The sequence below is a fragment of the Perognathus longimembris genome, chromosome 1 (genome assembly GCF_023159225.1).
Source record: "Perognathus longimembris pacificus isolate PPM17 chromosome 1, ASM2315922v1, whole genome shotgun sequence".
NCBI classification, from domain to species: Eukaryota; Metazoa; Chordata; class Mammalia; order Rodentia; family Heteromyidae; genus Perognathus; species Perognathus longimembris.
In genome coordinates, this window is record NC_063161.1 from 142,438,151 (window position 1) to 142,459,716 (window position 21,566).

Below are 21,566 nucleotides of genomic sequence, written 5' to 3' on the forward strand. Positions count from 1 at the left end.
AGATCAGAAAATATGTTTCCAATCATTTTAAAATATGAAACCTGACCTTCAACCTAGGTCATATAAAAACTGGAAGATATGGCTGATGGGCCTTAGAGTGCACATTCTTGTTTTATTACTTTAAGTGATATTACACTGACTACTAGGAATTGTCTGTGAATATGAAACATAGGACATTTAAAAAATAAGCCAGGTGAACAAATGCATGAATGGACATTAGGGAGGCTTATGACAGATTTGGCCCCTAAGTCATACACGTATCTTCTTTCAGATAGTACCCAAATGCACTACAGATATAAGCCACCAACAGCCAGCCACGTAGTTCTTGTTGTTTTGTTTGTTTAAATAAACTCACTTGAACAATTATTCTGTTGAGGTAAGAAACATTATGTCTCCTTTTATGGGACAGCCACCACCATCTCTTACATATGGAAGGACAGATTGCTTTAGATTAAGTGCAGCAATTCTGGGCTGAGGGCAAGAGGAAAGGGGGAAGGAAAAGGAGGACTGGGTAGGTGTTTTATTCACCTCAGAGTTCAGCAATCTTGTGGCAGAAACAAAAAGGAGGGGACATAGGGAAAACACCAAGAAATGCAAGGCGGAAAGCTCTCAAATGAGAGAAATAACACTGATTAGAACCACACATTATCCAACACTCATTAAGAATGATTTATTAAGTCCAATTAGGATGCTTTTCATTTCAAATAGTCCACAGCTCCTCCATCAAAATAGGCACATCAGTTACGGTCCAAGTTCACTTCTTATACTTCCAGTCTAAAATGCTCTGTGTTTTGTGTAACATTCATGCAGACCCCTTTCTGTCAATGGGTTCCCATGTTCTGATCACTGGCAGTGCTTTACAAATCAACCCTCTCTGTTCAAAAGCCAGCCATGCACTGATTTCCTCCTTCCTAGACAGTCATTCTTCAGTTCTTCCTCTGAGACTTCCTCCTGACTTCCCCATACCTGCTTCAAGATTGCATTACTTTCTGGTTTCTCTTTACAACAAACTGAAACACTCCAGAGTTTGCCTGGACAATGCCTTATTCCACAGACGTCACCTAACATGGCAGCCACCCATGTGGGCAATTCCTGGAGAACACACTGTAGCCAGTCACATACCCAGTCATGCCATCCCCTTGCTAGAGAAAATTCCCTAGCTATTTAATACACAGATCATTCTTTTACATGCCATGTTATATTTCTTTGCATTTTCTTCAGTATTACATTATAGTCGTGGCTACCAAGAGTGGGTAGCATTCCTTGCAAAAAAATAAAAAGGTGAAATTGCTAGTGTTTTGTTAACTGAGACTGTTGACTTTCACATCCATCCTGCTACATTAAAAGAAAGCCACTCTCAACTAAGGTAACCACTTTCTTTGTTAAAAAAAAAAGGAATTTTAACTGGTTTTCCTTACAACTGCCACCAAAGCAGTGCAAAAGTAGGAAATCCTTATTTAGAAAAAATACAGGTATAAGAAGATAGTTCACATTTAAAAAAAACAAGTCCTTCATGGGAATACAATCTAAGAAATTCTATATTCAACGTTTTACATATATAACATTTTCTTTGCAACTTTATAGCAGTAAAAATTTGAAATAACCTCAATAGCCCATGATATGGCAATGGTTAAATGAAATGAGTTGGATCAGATAAATGGAATATTATACAGCCATTAAAATTGTTTCTGAAAAAATTTAATACCATAAGGAAATCTGGCAATTCTGCAATAAAAACTAGTTATAAAACTGTTTTCATCATTATCCCAATTACGTAAGAAAGCATATAATATGCTTATAGGTATACATGGAAGGGAGACCACTAATGATGGTTATTTGAGTTGTAATATTATTGGAAATTATCTTTTATTTTTTTATAAATGTCTCAGCAATCTTCAAGTTTTCTACAGTAAGTATGTATTATTGCATAACTCAGAAAACCACAGGCTGTTACAGTTTTTTTTTCTCACATACAGGCAATAAGAACACACTTGGGTTCTCAAATATGTAGAAACAATATCATTATGTTTTGTCTTCTATGATTTTTTTAGAGCATATCTTTTGGTGATAAACTCATATTCCCTTGTTACAACACTTTAATTTAAAACGGTAATATTGTGATTAAAGCATTGCATCTCTCAGAGCCTAAACAAATACAACTAGAACTTCTCTTTGCTAGAAATCTTAAAATTAGTATTCTTTTCTCTTTTTAAGTAAAGCATACTGTATACATACATTACATGCATGCTTTCTAGGCAAAAAATAATAATGACCAATTTACAGTTTTCCTATACAAGGAAAGAAAAAGGCAATCATGGTAGCTTAACAGTCTGTAGTCTGACCCATCACAAACCTGTCAAAAGTATACACATGTTTATTAAGGGAAGTTCTTGAAAAATAAAAACCAAAGGGAAGCCTGTATGTAAAAAAAGAAGTTGTAGCCTCAATTGGTCAGAATTTCTTCTGACTTGCACCAAATCACACAGGATCTTCGAAAGTCTTATTAGTGTATGTAGTCTATCTTACTGGACACTCCAGTTTATTTTGGAATTCCATCGCGAGAACTCCCACTTTCTACTTCCAAAAGGCTCGGGACAAAGGTGGTCACATACACTAATTCTCACCGTCTATCAAGTAAGTCTCCTGGGGGCCTGGGGACAAATACTGCCATTGGTTAGTGTTTAAGTACACAAGTTTCTTTTTTTCTGTCCACTTTCACGCTCCACCTTGCCCAGTAAGCGGGTAGGGGAGGTGGTCTATGCCTCCAGAGAGGACAGCCGGCTTCTCCTCTGAGTTTTCTTCCTAAACCACAGAATGGTCATTGCTGTGGACTCCAGCCAGGATGGTGTGGTTGAGGGAGGATGCTGAGCGGTCAGAGCCCTCTGTCGGGCCATTGGTGTTCTCACTGCGCTGGCAGCAGAGGATCTGCCTGAAGGTCGCGCTCATCTCCTTGTCGCGGTAGGAGTAGATGATGGGGTTCATGGCAGAGTTGAATTCAGCCAGGAGGAGGAAAAATTTCTCATAAGCCAGAACATCACACTGTGGGCAGCACACATCTAGCAGTAACAAGACCAGTCCCGGAGTCCAGCAGATGATAAAGGCACCTGCACAACAGGGTAGGGTTTGGAAGGATTACAAAGAGAAAGAATGCAAAAGCATCGTTATTAAATAGGCAATCAGAAAGTGCAATGATTTCAGTATAATATAAGAACCCTAAAAATGTTTGGTGCCTGTGGCTCATGTCCATAATACCAACTACTCACTCAGGAGGCTGAGATCTGAGGATTGTTCAAAGCCAGACTGGGTGGGAAAGTCCATGAAATTCTTAACTTCAGCTTACCACCAAAAAGCCAGAAGTGGGGCTATGGCTCAAGTGGTAAAGCACCAGCCTTGAGAAAAAAGAAAGGCTAAGGAATAGAGCCAATGACTTGCGTTCAAACTCCAGGACTGGCATAAACAACAACAAAAACAAAAGTCCTTAGCATTTCAAACCACATGCCATTGTTGTAAATAAAATATCCCTTTTCTAGAATACACCAAAAAAATTAATGATATAGCATTTCATCTATTCAGACACTACTGAAATCAAATATTTATTAGTTGGAAAAAACACAAGCATTTGCTAAGCAATTGAGACATGTAAAAGTGCATTCTGGATGTACACTTCATAAGTTTTCTTCACAAAGCCATAGGTATGTAATGTTCAGGCAAAAGATAAATGATAAATATCATCTGATATCTAAGCTAAGGCACAGTTTCTAGTTTCAGTTTGTCTGGGCCCAAATCCCTAATTACCTTTTCTACCCCAGCTTTCTTAGTTGTAAGAATTAAATGAATTTAGGAAAATAATCACTCATTATATAGCAATAGTAACAATATTGCTATGATCTTCTCTGTAGCATGGACCTATTTGGGAAAAGCAGAGGGCTTTTTGTTATTGGTTTTTGTTTTTGTGTTGATACTTGGGCTTGAACTTTGGGTACTAGTCCTTGAGCTTTTTTACTCCAAGCAAGTGCTCTATTACTTGAACCACGGCTCCACTTTTAGCTTTTAGCTGGTTAGTTGGAAATAAGAGTCTCCTGAAATTTCCTGCCCGGGCTGGCTTTGAACCTTGATACTCAGATCTCAGCCTCTTGAGTAGCTAAGGTTGCAGTTATGAGCCACTGGTACCAGCCTAAGATTGGACTGTAATTTTAGAAGGAATAGAATTACAGATTCTATGCTTAATTCTATCCTATTTCATTTTTGGAAAATGAAAGTTATAAAGTGTATTAAACTTAACCACTGTGTTTGCTCCCTTAGGATCTGCTGGGGATTGTCAATTGAAGGGTCTTGAGTCAATGGGTTCCGCGGGCCCCTTGTGTCCATTACAACAACCAAATGGGATAATCAGGCTATACAATGAGCAGGGGGATGGGGGGAATAAGAGTGACCCCAGAAGTACCTTTGAATCTTTAGATTTATAAATGGTAGTCCTGGCATAAGCTGGCCTTGGACTAGTCTCAAGGGATGAGTTTCACAAAATGTCAACAAATGAGATTTCATCTCCAAACAGCCCAGTTTTGAATATGAGCTTTCCTTTTTTAAAACCCTTTCAGCAGGGAAATGAAAATAAAGTGAGGAGGGAAAAAATACCCCCATAAATCTCTTTGTTCTATAACACCAGTGCATATTGGTTTTAAACTGCTGTTCACTTTGAAGGCTATCCAATGTGTTTCATTTTCTAATAAATACAACACCTTAGACTCTCCTTAGAGAGAAAAAATAATAATATTCCAAATATCAGGAGTTAATAGCCAAGGCACTATCTGAACTTCAATAAAAATGTTAATACAGTATTCATTCCAAAGTCCTTGAATTTCCTTTATTGAAAAATCCCTCAGAAAGCTAAATAGAAAGGAAAATCAAAGGATGCCTCTTGGGTTTCAGAAATAATGCATTATTCATTGAGAAGCCAGGAAGGTAATTATTCCTGGAGATGGAAAATGCACAGCCCCGCTATTCAGTTACTTGGAAACTCAAAACACACACACAGGCCCCTCATGAATGGCAGTGCATACTTTCAAGTCTCCTCTCCCCTTTCTTTTATCTGAGCTTTCATGGAGTTCAAGTTGAGAGTCTGATTTGATAGAAGCACACACAGATCTTTGTTTTGGTTTTTTTCTGCCCAGGGAGCAGAGGGAATATTCCTTATTCTTATGTAGTTTCTCAGTCTGCTTGACTTGGCTCAGAAGTGATAGAATTCATATGCAATCATTATTGATTATGATTTTTTCCAATGTTAAAATTTGAGAAAATTAAGATCTGTCTTTAAAAGGGAGGGAAAGCAATGGTCTTAGAAACTAGCCTAAAAGCCTGGTCCTTACTTAAAAAAAAAAAATTACAAGATGTTCTGCTAGATTGGACATAGGATGTGACAAACAGCCCAGTCTGACAGGAGTTAGTATATGTAGATATTATTCAAGAATTTAAGAATTTTCTCCTTTGTCCAGAGAAGAACTGGTTTGGTTTGGTTTTGTATGAAGAAAGACTAAACCCAACCACACTGTTTAAATCTTCAGGTCTCAATCAATTATTTCAGTGACTCAGTACAGGGCCCAGTAGGCAGTCAGGCACCAGTGGCTCATGCCTGTAATCCTAGCTAGATCTGAGGATCGTGGTTTGAGGTCAACTCAGAAAAGTTCTTGAAACTCTTATTGCCAGTTAACCAGCAAAACGTTGGAAGCAGAGATGTGGCTCAAGTGGTAGAGTGCCAGCCTTGAGCAAAAAAGCCAAGTGAGAACACGAGAACCTGAGCTCAAGCTCCAGTACCAACACCAAAACAACAACAAAAAACCTTGCAAAATGTTTCCTATTGATTCCCCTTCTCTTTCCTAGTGGTAGCAAGAATTAAAATGACAAAAAAAAAATCAAGGAGAGAAGGGGACTGGAAAATTATAAGGTAGCAAGCAAATATTCTAAAATCAAATTTGTTCAGATTATGGACTTCCCCTAGAGTACTACAAAAAAAAAAAAAACACCTTTAATGAGAAGAACAGCTGTATGCTACTGGCCTATGCATCCTAGCTACTTAGGAGGCTGAGATCTGAGCATTCCAGTTTGAAGCCAGCAGAACAGAAAAGTTTGTGTGACTCCATTTCCCATTAACCAGTAAAATGCCAGACAGGAGGCATGGTTTGAGAGTTTTTAAATTCTAGCTCTATTGCTGACACATTTCTTTAAAAAGTTATATTAAATAATGGCGGGGCAGCTGGTGGCTCACATTTGCAATCGAAGCTACTTGAGAGACTGAAATTGTAAGATCACGGTTCAAAGGCAATCTAGGCAGAAAAGTTCACGAGGGAGGTCTAAACATAGTGATTTGTGCCTGTTAGCTATGGCGGGAAGTGTAGCATGGGTGATCACACCCAGGCATGCACTTGGGCTTCTTAAAAATAATCAGCAGAAAACAGTACTGGTAGTATGGCTCAGCGGTAAAAACATCTCCCTAGGCAAGCACAGAGCCAGAGGGCAAGCCCCATTATGAGGTGCAGGAAGCCTTGCTGGCAGCAACTGTAATGTAGAGAAGTGCTAACTCTGTGCCCCACAGAGCACTTCCATGATGCTCTCTGAAATGTGCAAGAGTCCTCTTTAAATTAAGCATCCTCCTGACCACCAGGAGTGAGGGCCATTGGAGAGGGTAGGTGTGGAACAGAAGGAGGGAAGGCAGATTTCTCCAAGAGACAGTGAAAGCCTGGTTGGAACCATAAAGACACAGTATTTCATGAAGCTCAGAGATTGTATCATTTTGCTTATGATAGTCCAAGGACTTACAGTTGAGTGTTGGGGTGGGGGAGAGGAAAGAAAAGGGAGAAGAGATACAAGGAAGCATCAGATTGTTCTGGAAGTTCTAAAAGACCAATATAACACCTCCCAAGCTGGGGAATAGTACAAAATGGAAATTGGTAGGGACAGTCCTTTTAGTAGTATGTATATTTTGAGCATATTTCTGATGGAGTTTCTTTACCAGGGCACAAAACCAAGGAATGACATGTGACAGTAGAAAGGTCAAAAGATCGTTTATCAGGAAGTTAGAAGCAAAACTGGTAGAAAATAAGATATCCAACATCACTAAAGGTCTCATGAATCTGGCTAAGACATGCATCCCTGAGCATACATAATGATAACCTATGTAAGGGCTTGTTAAAAATGATGACCTTCATTTGTATGTGTGTGCCAGTACTGAGACTTGAACTCAGGGCCTGAATACGGTCTCTTAGTTTTGTTGCTCAAGGCTAGGTTCTACCACTGGAGCCACAACCCCACTTCCTTCTTTTTGGTCATTCACTGGAGATAAGAGTCTCACACCGAGATTCTCAAATCTCAGCCTCCAGAATAGCTGTGATGTGAACCACTGACTCAGGACCTTCATCTGAATCTCACTCACTTTGCTGGTGAGATTTTCATTTCAGAATTAGTGAAAGAATAGAATAAGCATGATCAAGATAAGGAAAAAAGGAAAAAAAATTACTCCCCTCCCCCTAAATTCTGGAAGAGAAACAATGAGAGCATTATTCAGAGCAGTAGTGTGGGAAAGATGCCCACAGACTGGAAAGATGTTTTGGAAGGAAGCAGACTCCACTAGGGGGGAGAAATGAAAAAGTCCCAGATGACTTCTAGGTGTTCAGTTAGAGGAAAGGAAGTTGACTGTAGTACTTTAGGCTGAGGGAGGAAATGGAAGAAAGTACAGATTGGTGCGTGCTTTTGTGAGGTGTGCTGAACACAGGGGGTCAATGTCATCAACACTGTGTATTTAGTCTGAGGGACCTGCAAGACATCAGATGAAGATGTCCAGCTGCTGCAAGCTCATGGAGGAGAGAGTCCTGGGAAACTCATCTAACACTTTTCCTGGTTGTCCAGTGAGAAGGCAGATGGAGAAGAGGCTACTCAAAACATATCTGTGGTCTGCTCTTCCCTGAACAAGCTTCGTTCCTTTCTTTTTACACCTGCAAAAGGAATCTGGGAGTTACCCCAATGTCCACAAAAATGGAGGGAGAGGTGCTGGAATGTAGTCACCAAAGGCAAGAAGGGAGGAGGCTGTTTTAGAACAGGTCACAGAGGCAGACTAAGATCCTATTAGCATACCTTCCTTCAAATCTATGCAACCCATTGGCTGTATAATGCTTACCATCTGGTCTCATAATCAGTTATCTTTGTTTCCCTCTCCAATGACTTTTTCCTAACTAGTTGAGCTTTGCTTCTTTGCTTACACAGGGAACTCCCCAAACCAAAACTAAGGAGGAAACAAAAAGGGGTAGGGGTGGGGCCTTCACCAGAGAAGACCTCTAGGGAAAGAGCTCAAGACTTTTGATGCAAAGAACTAAAAGCATTTTCAATCTGGATGACAAAAATTGTGTGTGTGTGTGTGTGTGTGTGTGTGTGTGTGTGTGTGTGTGCGTGCAGGCATGTTTGTGTGTCCACAATAATAAAATCATCAGACATCCCAGAGTTCTGAAACAAGTCAAGGGAATGAATTCTATCAGTCCTGTACACAGGCTAATCCCTTCAGGCCCTTACTCTTTGTCTCTCATATGAAGATTTCAATTAGAAACATCCTTCTCCACCTCAGAAGCCTGTGGTGAGGATAAAAGGAAGAAATAGGATTCCCACAGTCAGGTCATCTCTGTATTATATTGTTTGTTCTGCTAGAAAGATGCATGATAAGCTAGGAAAGCCTTCTGTGATATCTAACTTTCAAGAAGCAAGAAGTCCATTGCATTGAAGCTAGGCAATAGAGATTATTAGAGTAAGACCTGATTTCTGAACAGCTTTTGCTTTTCCTTGAACTTCTTCTTTTTTGAGGGGGGGGCACGGGGGGCAGACCTAGGGGTTGGACTGAGGATCTGAGCACTGTCCCTGGCTTCTTTTTGCTCAAGGCTAGCACTCTACCACTTGAGCCACAGTGCCACTTCCGGCTTTTTCTGTGTATGTGGTGCTGAGGAATCGAACCCAGGGCTTCATGCATGCGAGACAAACACTCTACCTATCACTAAGCCACATTCCCAGCCCCTCCCTTGAACTGCTAATTGACTTTTTCATTCTCTCTTTCTTCCTCTATCTCTCTACACGTGTTTCATTTTGTCTCCCAGTCTCTGTCTCTACCCCTTTCCCATTATAGTCAGTAAACACATGGGTTATCTCAGTGTGAAACAAAAAACATGCTATTGATATGCTACATTTTTTAATTATAAAAATTCTCGGTAAATCTTCATTAACATACACACACACACACAAAGAATAGAAAAGAAGAAATGAAAGGAAAGGCAAACTGTTTTGGGGATGACAGAAAGGAAAGGTAAAATTTCTCTGGGAAGATCATCTGATTTACTATCCAAACAGAACCAACTGGTTTCTAGGTCTGTTCAATTTCTTTGGGGATTGCTTTGCATAACTAGGTAAGATATTGTTTCTTTAAACCTATATATTTCTTTTTTTGGGGGGGGGAAAGCTCTTTTCCTTTTACCCCCTATTCTCTAAAGTGTGTAGATACAAAAGCATTCTATCTAGGAAGTGTATATAATCTCAAAAGTATCCTCTCTAAAAATGCTATCTTATAATTTATCACTAGCTAAAGTGATTTGAAAGCAAACAGTCCTCTTTGTTTAAAAAGTAATAAATCTTAGATCATACAAAAAAAATCAATGTCACCAATTCCAGACCAACACCATCTAATTTAGAAAGTAATGCTAAACTTATTGCATGACGATGAACCAGCTGTTACCAAGGTGATCTGAATAATATTTATCCCTTTCAATGGATAAGTGAAATTCCCCCCAGAATCTTTCCCTAGCAAAAAGTTCAACATGTAACAGGAAGTTTATAATTGGTTTTGCAACCCACTTAATGTTCCAGCTCTGAATTAAGGTTCTTCCAAAATGATCTAAATCCAAGTAAGTGCTCAAATCTGGCCACAAATGCTCTTAGAACTCATCAGATGACAAAATTGGGTGGATTTAAATCTTTGTATTTCATGAACCACCAGCATGGATCAACAAGATAATATATTACTCAGAAGACAAGGACAGAGAAATGTAGTGGAAATTTCACTTACAATTCAGTCTCCTATTGCCAATGGAGAAGAAAATAAAAACTTAACCCAAAGGTAAACTCAGAAAATTGTGTGAAATATGTTTTGCAGCCTAAAAATATTTGTTTTTATGTCCAAGAGACATGAAAAGAAGAATGGTGAAAATTGTATGTGTGATCATTCTTTTTAAGAACAGTTGGGTCTTACAGCTGCCAAGTGTCCTGGCTTGATCTTTACAAAGCCCAGACTCCCAGCAAAGTACTGTCTGTTCTGTTATGATATGATAGCTGTGTACCTAAGATATCTCCTCTTGTCGAACGATTCATAAGTTGTGTGTGTGTGTGTGTGTGTGTGTGTGTGTGTGTGTGTTTTAGTACTGAGGCTTGAACTCAGGGCCTAGGTATTTCCCCTTAGCTTTTTCATTCAAGGATAGTGCTCTATGCTCTACTAGTTGAGCCACAGCTCAAGTGGCTTTTTGGGTGATTAACAGGAGGTAAGAATCTCGTGGACTTTTATGCCTGGGCTGGCTTCTAACCTTGTTCCTCAGATCTCAGCCTCCTGAATGCTTAAGATTTTAGGTGTGAGCCACCAGAGCCAGGCTAAGCTTATTTTATCTATTTGTTAATTAAAAAAAACTTTCTTATTTGCATACACTAGCTGTACAAGTGACTTCACGGTAACATTTCCACACCTGTGAGCAATTGTATCCTGGTCAGCCTCTTCCCTTTTCCCTCTTTTCACTACGCCATCCCAAGCTCTCTTCTTAAAACAATTTCAACAGGTTTCATTGTTCTGCTTTCATATATGTAAATACACTATTTCCATCATAATCATCATCATCATCCATAGCCACCTTCTTCCTTAGCCTGCCTCTCCTCCCACCCTCCACCCAAGCCTGTTAAACTAAACTTCTTTTGCTGATACTGGGGTTTGAAGTCACGGTGTCACGGTGTCACATGTGCTGGGCTCTACCAACACCAGTCACACCTCCAGCCCTTAAAACTTTTTTTTTTTTTTTTCCAGTCCTGGGCCTTGGACTCAGGGCCTGAGCACTGTCCCTAGCTTCCTTTTGCTCAAGGCTAGCACTCTGCCACTTGAGCCACAGCGCCACTTCTGGCCGTTTTCTGTATATGTGGTGCTGGGGAATCGAACCCAGGGCCTCATGTATACGAGGCAAGCTCTCTTGCCACTAGGCCATATCCTCAGCCCGAGATTCTTTTTTTTTTTTGGCCAGTCCTAGGCCGTGAACTCAGGGCCTGAGCACTGTCCCTGGCTTCTTTTTTGCTCAAGGCTAGCACTCTGCCACTTGAGCCACAGCGCCCCTTCTGGCCGTTTTCTGTATATGTGGTGCTGAGGAATCGAACCCAGGGCTTCGTGTATACGAGGCAAGTACTCTTGCCACTAGGCCATATTCTCAGCCCCCCTTAAGGGGGCCTAGTGGCAAGAGTGCCTGCCTCGGATACACGAGGCCCTAGGTTCGATTCCCCAGCACCACATATACAGAAAACGGCCAGAAGCGGCGCTGTGGCTCAAGTGGCAGAGTGCTAGCCTTGAGCGGGAAGAAGCCAGGGACAGTGCTCAAGTCCTGAGTCCAAGGCCCAGGACTGGCCAAAAAAAAAACAAAACTTTTAAAGGAAAAGTTGTTTATACAACAACAAAACAACATATGAGAAGGTCGACACTTATGCTAAAGAATTCAAGATACACAATCACATTTTTTCTACAAGAATTTCAATTACAATGTATAGTAAGAAAATAAAAAGACAACTGTGAGCCACACTTCATAAAACTAAATTTACATACAAGACAATTTTTTAACTACCAAATAAATCCTAAGCCAATGTCAAGCTATCTATTCTAAAGCCTTCAAGATAAGCTATATCAAATCTGAGAATTTATCCTGCAGAGATATCTACATACAGTACAATTTTACAGGTGTAATAAGTTCTTTGCAGTGCTGTTTGCTCAAGAAAACTGGAACTGACTTACATAACCATACAGAAGTAAATATAGGATAATAATCACTATAAAAAGTTATGAAGGGTCTGGGGATATGGCCTAGTGGCAAGAGTGCTTGCCTCATGTACATGAGGCCCTGGGTTCAATTCCCCAGCACCACATATACAGAAAATGGCCAGAAGTGGCGCTGTGGCTCAAGTGGCAGAGTGCTAGCCTTGAGCAAAAAAGAAGCCAGGGACAGTGCTCAGGCCCTGAGTTCAAGCGCCAGGACTGGCCAAAAAAAAAAAAAAGTTATGAAGAACTGGGTGCCAGTGGCTCACACCTGTAGTCTTTAGCTACTCAGGAGGCTGAGTTCTGAGGATTGTAGTTTAAAGCCAGCTGGGTAGGAAAATCCAGGAGACTCATCTCCAAATTAACACCTAGGAAACTGGAAGTGGTGCTGTGGCTGAAAGTGGTAGAGCACTAGCCTTGAGCAAAAGAAAACAACAAATGCTCAGGGACAGCACCTAGGCCCTGGGTTCAAGCCTCACATCTGGCCAAAAAAAAAAAAAAAACAAGAAAAGAAAAAGTTATGGAGATGTTCTGTCTTTACTGATACCAAATGATCTCCAAGATGTATTATTATATTACGAAGCAAAAATGAAAAAATATGTATTTACACTACTAATTATGCTTTGACAATAAAAGCCACACCAAAGAAAACTACACACGCACATTTATAATAGATGCCCTATGATAAACTCCAATTGAGGTTCATTGTCAATTTATTTTAGAAATCTGTAGAACAAGAAATTATTTTTAAAAATGATACATCAGACATGTTGTTCGACTTAAAACATAAATCTGTATTCATTTGCCAATTCTTTGATATAAACACCAAAGCCTTTTATTTGCACAGGGGTCTCTTAACTAAAATTCTGTGCCATCTTCGAAGCCAAGCCACACACCAATTAAGCGCCAAACACCACTGCCAGTTTGGCCCCCTTGATATGGAGTCGGAACTTAACATTCTTGCAATGCAATTTGAGTGCAAAAGCCCTGGAGATTTTTTATGGTTTCTACAAATTTTGAGAGTTGTTTTCACCAGCTATTTGAAAATCAGTTTCAGTTTTTGCAACATGCCCTCATGGAATATAACAAAGCATTTACCTAATGTTCCCAGCAACGCACTTTCTGGTTTGCACTCATTTTTATTTGATTAGATAAGGCAATGTTTAACTAGCTATATGATGGTGATAGCCTGGAATATACATACAGTTTTAGGGGCCAAAATAATTGGGTTTTGGTAATACTCAAGAACTTAATTATTAGCCTACATCTTTTTTTTTTTTTTCAGAAAATTCATTCAAATGTACGATTGTGTGTTACATATGAGGTGCTATTCTAGATACCAGTATACAGCAGTGAATCAAAGAAGAAAAGAATCTCTGCTCTCATTGCATTTAGGTTCTAGGAGAGATGACGAAAAGCAAATAACTAATAAGCACAGAGAGACCATGCCCAGCACTTGTGTTAACACCCATAATCCTAGCTACTCTGGCTGAGATCTAAGGATCATGGTTTGAACCCAGCCTGTGCAGAAAAAGTCTAAGAGACTCTTATCTCCAGGTAATTAGAGGGAGACATGTGGAGGCTCAGAGAGGACAGGAACAGAACCGCTGGCAGCTCATGCAACCATCCATACACAAGGTGATGGGGGCATTGAATTTGGGAAGGCAGTGATTACACATGTATTTTGATAGTGTAGCTGATACAATTTGTTAACTAGGTTTGTGGGGGAGAGAAACAAAGAGTAGCCTGGAAACAAGGGGGAAAACTGATTTTGTGAAAGAAGGTCACTCATGAGAGCCATGCAGAGTTGTAAGAATAGAGGCCTGATTGGCAGAGGTTCAGAAAGAACAGGAAAGCATATAGTCCAAGTCAGGGTGAGTCCTTGAAGATGCTTTGCTGTGAAAGGAAGAAGAGACAGAAGGATGTGGATAGAAGTTATTATTTTTACAAAGCTATGAGTATGAAGTTGGTGAGAAGAAGATTAAGAATAGATATATGCGTAATGCAGGAATACAACAAATGCACAATACCCTTACTCCCTTACTCATCAGACATCCTCAAATTCAAATAGACACACTCCCTTACTCACCTTAAACCCTCCTACAAAATGCACACATTCCCTAACTCATCCAATATCCTCATATACAAATACCCACATACCCTTACTCACTCTAAACCCTCATAATACAAATACACACATACTCTTACATACCCTACATCCTTATATGCATCGAAAATATTTGAAATGCTGTTAGATATTAGTTATTACCATGGCTGAGGATTGAGATGTGAGAGGTGATTCATTATGTGTTTTCATTCTTAGTATTTACATACAAGCCATTATTTAAAAATTGATTGTAGGGCTGGGGATATAGCCTAGTGGCAAGAGTGCCTGCCTCGGATACACAAGGCCCTAGGTTCGATTCCCCAGCACCACATATGCAGAAAACGGCCAGAAGCGGCGCTGTGGCTCAAGTGGCAGAGTGCTAGCCTTGAGCAGGAAGAAGCCAGGGACAGTGCTCAGGCCCTGAGTCCAAGGCCCAGGACTGGCCAAAAAAAAATAAAAAAATAAATTAAAAAAAATTGATTGTAAAAATCACATAGAGCTCACAACTTCCAGCACTAAACTTAATGTTAACATCTATTTGACTGAATAAATATAACTTGTACATAACAGAAAAAAACTCTTTAAAAAGGAGTGTGGAAGACAGAGAGGGGTTCAGAAAAAGGAACAGAGGGGGCAAATGTAATCTATGTATGTATGTAAGTACTATAATGAAACTCCCCTGTTCAATTAACATATGCTAATAAAAATAAATGAAAAGTTCAATATAGCTTTAAGTTCATTTACATAAAACCTTGTTATGAAAAAAATCCATTAGAGTTCTAAAAGTAAAAATCATGCATCCTAATTGACTACATTATGCTCCAGTCAAATTTCAGTTAGTAGTAGGAAATTCAGTAATAGTCATGAGACTGAAGTACATTTACATATATATATATATATACACACACACACATATATATATATATAATTTTAAAAGCAAAGGATGCATTGAATTGAAGAGTTTGGGGGAAGGACTTGCCCCAGGAGGAAGAAAGAAATTAAAATGTAAATGTCACTAAAATAGAAAATCAGGGCTGGGAATGCAGCCTAGTAGCAAGAGTGCTTGACTCGTACACATGAAGTCCTGGGTTCGATTCCCCAGCACCAAATATATAGAAAACAGCCAGAAGTGGCGCGGTGGCTCAAGTGGCACAGTGCTAGCCTTGAGCAAAGAGAAGCCAGACACAGTGCTCAGGCCCTGAGTCCAAGGCCCAGGACTGGCAATAAATAAATAAATAAATAAATAAATAAATAAATAAATAAATAAATAAATAAATAGAAATAGAAATAGAAAATCAAAATTAGTTTGGTTAAGGTTCTCTTCTCATTCCTCACAGAGAAACAGGAAACCTTTCTGGACTTTACTGAGTTTTCTGTTATTGCTACTCTATTTCCCAGATAAGAAAAAAAATTTTTAGCCAACAATGTTCTATAATAAGTCCTCTTGTTCTGGCACTTTTCTAGCAGCTTAGCTGGTTTTAAGAATGAAAGAGACACACACATACATATACATACACACATAACAAAATATAATATATATATGAATGAGCCAGGCGTCAGTGGCTTTTACCTGTAATCCTGGCTACTCAGGAGACTGGGTTCAGAGTCAGCCTGGAAAGTGGCACTGTGGCTCACACTTGAGAGTGCTAGCCTTGAGCAAAAGAAGCTCAGGGACAGTGCCCAAGCCCAGAGTTCAAACCCTAGGACCAGCAAAAAGAAAAAAAGCATGAAATCCAATACTATGGTGGTCACTGAAGGGCATCCAACTGTGAACACCCAGTGCTTATATTTTCTAAGTCAGTGAAAGACAGATTTGAGGCTCCCGCAAGGCATTCCCTCCCTCCCTGCCTTATCTATTCTCCTCAAACAGATCCAATGAGTAAGGGGACAAATGAGGAATGAGAGAGAAACCTCAGGACCTCCCTGGATATTTATCTTGCTTTTCTGGATACACTGACCCACAACTTTTGTGTCTTCCTTCCCTCCATCCCTCTGTCCCTTTCCTTTAGCCTTCATCTCCTCCCACTCCTTTTCCCTTCCTCCACCCTCCTCTCTTTCTTCACAGGCTCCTACTATGTAATCTGGCCACCCACCTTGTGGTCTGATTGCCTCTGCCTCTTGAGTGCTAGGATTGCAGGCATGTACCACACTAGGCCCAGCCTATATCCATTTCCATTTAACTCAAGATCCTAATCAGATTAAGCTCACAGAGAGAAAATTATTTGTTAGGGAAGATATAAACTTTGCCAATTCATTTGCTGGCTTGATTTCCTTTATTTACCCTTAGCTCCAAGCTATTAGTAAAACATCTGCTTCTAGTTTAACTTGGAGGAAGGAATGGCCTTTCTTAATTTGGACATATTATGCTAATGAAGAGCATCAAGTCTATCATGTAATTAGTCTCCTTATCACTAAACGTGCAAATGCCATTAACACTTCCTAGGGCCCTCATTCTGTTAAAAATATGCTGCTGATAATTTCTTTTTAATTAACCATTCTTCAAGCATCGGTTGTTTAACCAGGCCTATTACAGTTTGGAGGTGTTAATATCTTTTAGATGCATTTTTACATTATATCTTTTATAATACCTAGTGCAATTTATCTGGGATGACCTTTAGAAGACTTAAAAGACATTTCAGAATGTAAAATTTAATTGCTTAGTCTGATTGCTCAGTTACAATTCACTTTGCACTTGAGTATTTTGTTATTGTAATCCTATGTTCCAAGAAACCATCAGAAAATAGCCCTACTTATGTAGGTAAGACAAATAAAGCAAAGAACCAAGAAAGAATAGTAGATTAAAATGGGATCTGGAGTGGGGTTGCTAGATTGAAATCTTCTGGGGTTACAAGGGCATTTAAAAACATACACTGAAATGTGGCTTACTGTTTTGGAGGAGGTGGTTCAGAACATCATAATAGCTCCCAGGTTTGGGTAGCCAGAGCCTAGAAGACTGGCACTACCAAAAAGAACTTTCTGCAATAACGGAAATGTTCTATGTCAGAACCATCTGATACATGAGTCATTAGGTCTGTGTGGCTGGCAAGGACTTGAAAGATGATGAGAGCCACTGAGAAACAGCCTCTAAATTTATTCACCTTTAACAAATGCACATTTAAATGGCCATAGGTATGTAGAAGCCACCCTATTGGCCAGTGGAGAACTAGACTATGCAAGTAATTTTGGAGCAAGCTTCATGGTAGACCTCATCATCCTGCAAATTTGAGTCAAGCTCACTGAGCATTTGTCACCCTTGGTACTAATAATATTTGGGGATGAACAGCGCTTCTTCTGGGGTCTAGTCTTTCCACTGTAAGATGTTTAGCAGGAACGTTGGCCCCTGTCCACTGGGTGAATTGTGAAAAATCAAAGGTGTCCTAAGATATTGCCAAAAGTGATCTCCTGGGAAAATCAGTGATTTAGAGAATGCTTTTCTATATAAAATTACAGAAGGTAACTAATACTAATATCTTTCAAATAACTAGAGTATCGACACAAGTTTTCCACTACTGTCCTACAAACCGTCACATACATAAGTGCTTCAGATCATTGAAAATTTGCTGTCTAGAGGCCAGAAGTTTAAACTCAGTGTTGGCAGGGCTCTTGAGGAAAAAAAAATCTGCTTCCTTGACTTTTCCAGAAGCTACCACACTCCATGGTTTGGGACCCCCTCTTCCATTCTCCAAAGCCAACGCTTCTGCCTTGGCTCCCTATCTCAAGCTCCTTCCTCATATCTGCAAATGCTCTGCAGCCATGCAAGGTATCATATGTATAGGCTCAAAGGATAAGGGATGTGGACACCTTTGGGTCCTTGTTGTTCTCACTCCTATAGTATTAAAATAAGAACCTGAAAGAGGGCTGGGAATATGGCCTAGTGGCAAGAGTGCTTGCCTCACATACATGAAGCCCTAGGTTGGATTCCTCAGCACCACATATATAGAAAACGACCAGAAGTGGCGCTGTGGCTCAAGTGGCAGAGTGCTGGCCTTGAGCAAAAAGAAGACAGGGACAGTGCTCAGGTCCTGAGTCCAAGCCCCAGGACTGGCAAAAAAAAAAAAAAAGAAAAGAAATCTGAAAGAATAAACCTCACTCCTACAGTAATTTAAGATACAGTTTCCCCTAAAAGTCCTAGAGGGTTACAATTTTATTCGATGCCATAAGCACTTCCCTATCTGAGAACATCTTACAGCCTTTCCATTAACATGCCAATTCATCTAAAAGAATTAGGATTTTCTACTTCGAATTGCCCTTCTCTAGACTTCCCCAGGCTTCACAAGCCCCCCTGAGGTTGACAGTAGGCCAGGTATGGTGGCACACATCTAAAACAAATTCCTCAATCTGCATCCTATAAATTGCTCTATATGTGCTGAACTGCTTTTGAAAAGGAGGTCGAATTCCATGTATGAGCTTATGGGTTCAATCCCCAGTTCCAAAAATTAAGAGAGGAATGAAGGACAGAAGAAGAGAGAGGCAAGGAAGGAGGGAGTGGGAGAAAGAGGGAAAAGGAGGGAGACGGAGAGGGAGAGAGAGGGAGGGAGGGAAGGAGGGTCATTTATACTTTCATACTTAAGAGTTTCTTTCCCTCCCTGAATCTGATGTATAAGATCCAAATAACTGTCTTCTAAATCTTATTTTCCCAGGCTTGGGAAGTTGAGCATGGGGAGGCTGATAAGCAATGATTCAAAGGAAGGCAGAAGGAGAAGTAGTGGTTCGAGAATGGAGCCTCTCTGACTCATGTTCCCTCAGAAATAGGAATGGTAAACCAAAACTGAGGCTTTCATTTAACCCTTCTTCCCCCCTACGAAAGGTATGAAGACTCCATGTACTCAATGAAGCAAGCCTATAATGATTGCTTAGGGGCAGGAAGTAGGAGAGGCAGAGTCTCTTTCAATGTTGTTCATGGGGATCTATGAGAGGTGGAGTATAAAGGTCCAGTATCATTTTTTTGCAAAAAAAAAAACCCACTAACCAAATGCTTTTAAAAATTCTATTATGGGGGCTGGGAATATGGCCTAGTGGCAAGAGTGCTTGCCTCGTATACATGAAGCCCTGGGTTCGATTCCCCAGCACCATATATACAGAAAACAGCCAGAAGTGGTGCTGTGGCTCAAGTGGTAGAGTGCTAGCCTTGAGCAAACAGAAGCCAGGGACAATGCTCTTGCCCTGAGTCTAAGGCCCAGGACTGGCATAAATAAATAAATAAATAAATAAATAAATAAATAAATAAATAAATAAATAACTATTCTATTATGAGTATTCTTTGTGTATGAGTCTATGTGCTGGTAATGGCTCCATTTCTGGCTTTTCAGTGGTCAACTGGAGATAAAAGTCTTACAGATTTTCCTCACTAGGCTGGCTTTGAATTGCAATCAGCAGGTCTCGGCCTACTGGGTAGTTACGATTACAGGTGTGGGCCACTAATGCCCAGCTTCTTGTGGCTCTTCTTCTTTTCTTTTTTTTCAAAAATTTTTCCCTTTCTTTATTGTCAAAGTGATGTACAGTTTCATACAGAAGGCAGTGAGTACATTTCTTATCCAACTTGCTAGCCTCCCCCTCCCCATTTCCCTCCCCCCATGAGTTGTACAGTTGGTTTACACCATATAGTTTTGTAGGTATTGCTGTTGCATTGGTTTGTCTTTTTATCCTTTGTCTCTTGATTTTGGTATTCCCTTTCCCTTCCTTAGTTCCAATACACATATATACAGTATCTTGTGGTTATTCTTAAGAGTTCCTGCTCTCTAAAAAAAAAAGTCCCTGAGTAAGATTTCCAGTCTAGACAAGAGAGTATCAACTTTGTCCTACTTCCTCTCAGTCAAGTATAAATACAAACCCTGGAAAACAAAACAGAACAGAACAGACAGTGAGACTGAGGAAGGAGAAGGTGAGCTAGTTAGATATCAGGTATCCCAGGGCTCTAGAAGCACCTGAATGACAAGGTGTCTTACAACCCCAGACACCACAGAAGAGCTACCTAGCCTAGTATTTCCAAATCCCCAACCTCACCACAACAGGAGTACAGGGAAGCTTATTCACTCTTATTCCCAACAACACTGTCAGGAAGCAAGCAGCATTAGCAAGAGGAATGGATCAGGAGCCTTGCAGTCATTAAGAGGCCAAGGCCAGGCTGGGAGTGGGGAGGAAGAGGGTGGTGGTTTTAGAGAATCATTCTCCCCATTCAATGAACCTCCAAGATTCTTCTCTCCATGAGAGAGGCAGCTGGCCACACTAAGAAAAGGGAATCTGATGCAGACAAAGGCTCCACTTGGGAAGTGTTGTCCTTTGGGATAAGTACAGGTGCCTGTCTCTTGGAAATCTTCATGTTTTCCCTTTTGTCCTACCCAGGGGACACACCCTATACATCCAACCCAAGTAGTCCCAACATGGGCCAATAGGAGCTCTATCAGCCCCAGAAAAACAAAAGCAGCCCAAAATAAGAACACACAGTCTTTGAAAATTAAAGTGTTACCGGATGCATGGACCACAAAATGAGGTGAAGTCCTACACACCAAACTTAAAAGGATAGCCATCTGCTAAGAGGAAAGATTTAAGTGGAGCTCTAAGTCTTCTCATGATAGCACAATGTTCTGAATCCAATGAAAAATTGCTCATTGTACCAAAAACATAAGAAAATCACAACTTAAATTGAGAAATTACAGACGACAGACACTAGCCAGATTAAACCACACAAACCAGATGATGTAATTATTGACAAGATTTTAAAGCAGCCAGCATAAAAATGGTCTGACAAGCGATTGCAAATTCTGTAGAAACAAATAAAAAGTAGACAATCTCAGCAAAGAGTTATTAGAAGTTATATGGAAAAGTGGAAATTATCCACTAAAAAAAATGAGCAACAAAAAGAAGTTTGGTGAGTTCAATAGTAAAATGGCAATGACAGAGGCCATAAGCATTGAACCCAAGGAGAGATGAAAAGAATTTACTCAATCTGAACAATGGGGGACGGGGGGACGGGGGGGGTGGAGATACAGCCTCAGCGACTTGTGATACAAACACACAATAGTCAACGTCCTTACAATCAGTGGTCCCAAACATGAGGAAAAATAGGAGTAGATATGTCCGAATTTGTCAAAAAACACAAGCCTAATAATAAATTCAAGGTCATTTCAGTTTTCAAGATATTAATTATGAAATGTCCTGGTGTTCATTTTATTGGATTTATCCTATTTGAGATTCATAAAATAGCATGTTGAATCGAAACTCCTTTGTACAACTAAAAATAAAGAAAATAAAATTGGAAAACTTCTATAGACAAGATAGATGAGATATAACTTCAGAGACAAACTGTTCCTGTGCTGTGCTGAGACTTTAAGATCACCAAGACTCTGATATCAACCATACAACTACCCTGCTAGCCTATCCTTC

General features: G+C 40.0%; 1 protein-coding gene across 9 annotated transcripts in view; it reads right to left on the bottom strand.

Annotated features, from left to right (window-relative positions):
* Nucleotides 1-654: 654 nt before the first annotated feature.
* Lpar1 (lysophosphatidic acid receptor 1) overlaps nucleotides 655-21,566 on the bottom strand; it is a 120,431-nt gene continuing 99,519 nt past the window's right edge. For all 9 annotated transcript variants that reach the window (XM_048338962.1, XM_048338930.1, XM_048338904.1 and 6 more), the window contains one exon: nucleotides 655-3,104. In XM_048338962.1, the coding sequence (XP_048194919.1) occupies nucleotides 2,803-3,104 (302 nt within the window). In that variant the 3' untranslated portion in view covers nucleotides 655-2,802. The remainder of the gene's footprint in view (nucleotides 3,105-21,566) is intronic.